The sequence below is a fragment of the Dermacentor variabilis genome, chromosome 4 (assembly GCF_050947875.1).
Source record: "Dermacentor variabilis isolate Ectoservices chromosome 4, ASM5094787v1, whole genome shotgun sequence".
In the NCBI taxonomy this organism is placed as follows: Eukaryota; Metazoa; Arthropoda; class Arachnida; order Ixodida; family Ixodidae; genus Dermacentor; species Dermacentor variabilis.
In genome coordinates, this window is record NC_134571.1 from 88467914 (window position 1) to 88471674 (window position 3761).

The following is a 3761-nucleotide window of genomic DNA, read 5'->3' on the forward strand; positions in this document are numbered from 1 at the left end:
GTGCTAATAAGTGATCGTAGCCGTGGCCAAAACGAAGGTCACTTGCCACAAGTATTTGTGCTAATGATTACTCGTGGCCGTGGCCAAAACAAAGACCACTCCTCATTTCTTTAAGTGTTCCATTCACCTATTAAACCACGCTAATCGTTCTTAAACAACGCAATATGGAGAGTATTAGCAGCTTAACGTTTTCACTTTTTAAGCACGTAACGCCGTTATAATTGAGCAATATAAAATCTTGTGATGTAGCTTTTTAAATCGATTGTGTCTGGTGAGACACGTCAGTGCTGTGCAAGAAGTCATGAAAATTGGTTGCATAAAACATTGCGCCCATGTTCTCGGCAAGCTTTACGAGAGAGTGGTCACCAAAAGAATACAGCGACACCTAGAAGACAACGAACTGTACCCCCACAGCATGTTTGGCTTCCGGGCGAACCTGTCAACACAGGATGTCTTGCTACAAATAAAGGAAGAGATCCTTAACAAGATCCCCAAAGCAGGCGGAAACGTCATCATGGCCCTAGACGTCAAAGGCGCTTTTGACAATGTCAGCCACGGAGCCATCATGGAAGGGCTAAACAAGACCAACTGCGGTAAGAGAGTCCACGATTACGTGCGGGAATTCTTGTCAAAGCGCACGGCGACAGTAGGACTCGGAGACCTGCGGAGTGATACCTTTGACACGCCTAACAAGGGTACCCCGCAGGGCTCGGTCATTTCGCCAATTCTCTTTAACATCGCGATGATCGGGCTAGCCCAGAAACTGAACGAGATCGAGGGCATCCAGCACGCCATGTATGCGGATGACATCATGGTCTGGCTAAATCAGGGATTATGGGGCCAAAAAGAAGAAAAGCTTCAGAAGGCGGCAACATGCGTTGAACAATTCGTCAAGGAGAGAGGCCTCGCGTGCTCAACCGAGAAATCATAAATTCTGAGGATTGAAAGGAACACAACCAAGGAAAAGATAGAAGTGTACCTGGAAGGTCAAGTCATACCAGAGGACATAATACGCATCCTCGGCATGTGGATCTAGAGCAGCAAGCGGTGCGGACACACGCTAGGCCTGCTCAAGCAATCGACGGAGCAAGTCAGTAGGATAATCACGAGAGTGTCGCAAAGAGGGAGCGGCATGAAGGAAGGGGACACGATCAAGCTGGTCAAGAGCCTGGTGGTCAGCAGGGTCACGTACTCACTCCTGTAACACAACATGACGCAACAAGAGAGAAAACAAGCTGAGACTCTCATCAGGAAAGCATACAAGATGGCGATCTGCCCAGAAACACGTCGAACGACAAGCTACTCAAGCTAGGTATTCACAACACATTTGAAGAGCTCAAGGAGGCACAACTGGGTGCGCAGCTGTACAGGCTCCAGCAGTCAACCACCGGCAGGGCGCTCCTTAAAAGATTAGGCTATAAAAACATAGAAGCAGCGGAGGATAGGATGGCTAACATACCACTCTTTTCGCCAGACGCTGTAGCTAGCCCCCCACCGAGGAATATGGACCTGAATCTGCATGCGGCCAGAAGACTGGCGCGAGCAGATTACGTAGAAAAACACCTGGCCACTAAAAACAATGTGGTATACACGGATGATGCCCTATACCCGTGGGCCACAGCACCAAAGAACATAGAGTTGCGGCAGTTACTGTAGATCACATGGGAGAGCTGATAAGCAGCGCAACCCTAAGGAGCTGCACGGTAACAGAGGGGGAAGAAGCAGCTGTGGCTCTAGCAGCAGCGGAGGGTTACCGTAGAAACAGATCCTTGATAATACTCACAGACTCCAAAGAAGCATGCAGAAACTACATGGCAGGTAGAATCCACAAAGGGGCACTGCGAATCCTCCTCGAGGCAGGGCTTCTGAACGAAAAGATACTGCATACGATTTTGTGGGTGCCGGGTCACACCGGAATAGGGCGTAACCAGAGGGCCGACAGTCTAGCTCGCGAGCTTACATACCGAGTGGGACAGTCAATGGACCCGGGTACCACTATGACGGTGGAACAAAACATACGCGGAAATACTAAACCATCACAGAGGCAAAAGGATAATATATCCACCACCCCACCCATCTTTAACACAGCACGAAGCAGTCGGCTGGCGAAGGCTGCAGACAGGAACATTCTCCAATCTACACATCCTGCATAAAATGTTTCCCAGTCAATACAGGGACACATGCCCATGGTGTGGGGCCATCCCAACACTATTTCACATCACATGGGAGTGCAGAAGTAACTTCTCTTTCCACACAGAAAAAAAAAACCAGTGCGGAAGAGTGGGAGGGCCTGCTCACCAGCGGCGTGCTCACAGTACAAAAAGGATTGGTGCAACACGCTCTCGAAGTGGCTAGGCGCAGCGGTGCTCTGGAATAGGGGCGCCGACCACTCAAGACGACGGAGACTTCAGTAAAACATGAAGACCTCTGCTAGCTGCTGAAAGCTGTAAATAGAGCAATAAAGTTTTTTCCTTCCTTCCTTCCCATGCTTATGAGCCAAACTAGCACAAAACAGTGATCATCTGCTACACATTTACCTACCAAAAATATGAATGCCACTCAGCACGCCAGGAATGTTATCAACACGCCTCATATCGGAGGGAAATAATCAAACAGTAGTCTTACTTTTTTCTTTGACGCATTTCTAAGCACGATGGTTTTTCTTGCATTTAACTAGGCGTTTGCTCAAGTTCGATGTTGCAAGATATCTTGTGGCTGATGTGCGAAACATGCTGGGCGTTTGCAATTGAGTCTCAAGTCCACATCACATTTTACGCCATAAAATGACAGGCACAGCAAACGCGCGTCTTTCTTGGTGTTCCCGTCGCGTGAAAATGTATTCTGCGAGGGACAGTTTATGAAAAACGGCACTGTAGTTTGCAAGGTTCGAGACCGGGCTGGTCGGTGTTCCATGTCGCTGCGAATTGCGAACCTGCAACGCCAGCGCCACGGGTACCTAGTGCGCATGCGCAGTGCACGACTCAGCGCCGCCGCGGAGGAGCAGATGCGCCGGCTCTGACAAAGCCCGATAGCGCGGCGCAGTATCCCGTGAAGCGTAAAGCCGTGCAAAACCGCAGCGTGGAAGCGCGCCTCGTGCGTTCAGCTACGCCGGTTACTGGTGGAGACCCAAGAGTCTATCGTCTGGCGCCGTGAAGCCGGCCACTGAGTAGAGGTCAGCGAGGGCGGTGTGCTTCCATCGCCTACCCGTGAGTTCAATGATGGCAAAGCGCATGCGCACTCATTCGCACTTCTCCGGCCCAGCTTTGGATAGGCGTTTCACCTATCCAAAGTGACAAAAATAATAGTTTAGAAACAGTACAGCCGATTACGCCTTTGAACAAACAAACAGAGCTGCGAGACTCTTCAGGAGCTTCCTCGTATTTACAGGACGGCATTTGACATACTCAATGAGTGTGCTGCACATGTGAACTCTCCTTAACTTTAACCAGAACGTTGTGGTACTGCGTATACGCGCGATATCCGCGGCGCATCACAGGGACTATCCCGCATTGGCAATAGGAACCGAGGACGTAAATGATCCACTTGCTTGACGTACCTAAATTGTCAGAACAGCTTCACACTATAGTAACATTATGGCGAGCAGAACGTTCCGACAAGTCATTTTCTGCGTCGTAGTTCTAGCTAAGACATTCAAGAAGTTCGTTGAACGTTTTGCGGTATAGCGGCGCACTCGGGCATCTGGAAATCTTATTGTAGCAGTCAACTTATAATTTTCAGCGCTTCTACTGGACCTGAAACAC

General features: G+C 49.6%; 1 protein-coding gene across 1 annotated transcript; it reads left to right on the top strand.

Moving 5' to 3' along the window:
• Window positions 1-415: 415 nt before the first annotated feature.
• On the top strand, window positions 416-1204 carry LOC142578268 (putative nicotine oxidoreductase). Its single transcript, XM_075687669.1, has 2 exons — window positions 416-814; window positions 1037-1204. Exons 1-2 carry the CDS (start codon window positions 416-418, stop codon window positions 1202-1204), a joined length of 567 nt encoding a protein of 188 aa, XP_075543784.1.
• Window positions 1205-3761: the final 2557 nt, after the last annotated feature.

What these genes read in the sequence shown, in the direction of transcription:
- LOC142578268 (XM_075687669.1), top strand. Translation starts at nt 416, where the DNA reads ATGTTTGGCTTCCGGGCGAACCTGTCAACACAGGATGTCTTGCTACAA. An exon ending in TGTATGCGGATGACATCATG is followed by an intron (nt 815 to 1,036) that starts GTCTGGCTAAAT and finishes ATGTGGATCTAG; the next exon opens with AGCAGCAAGCGGTGCGGACA.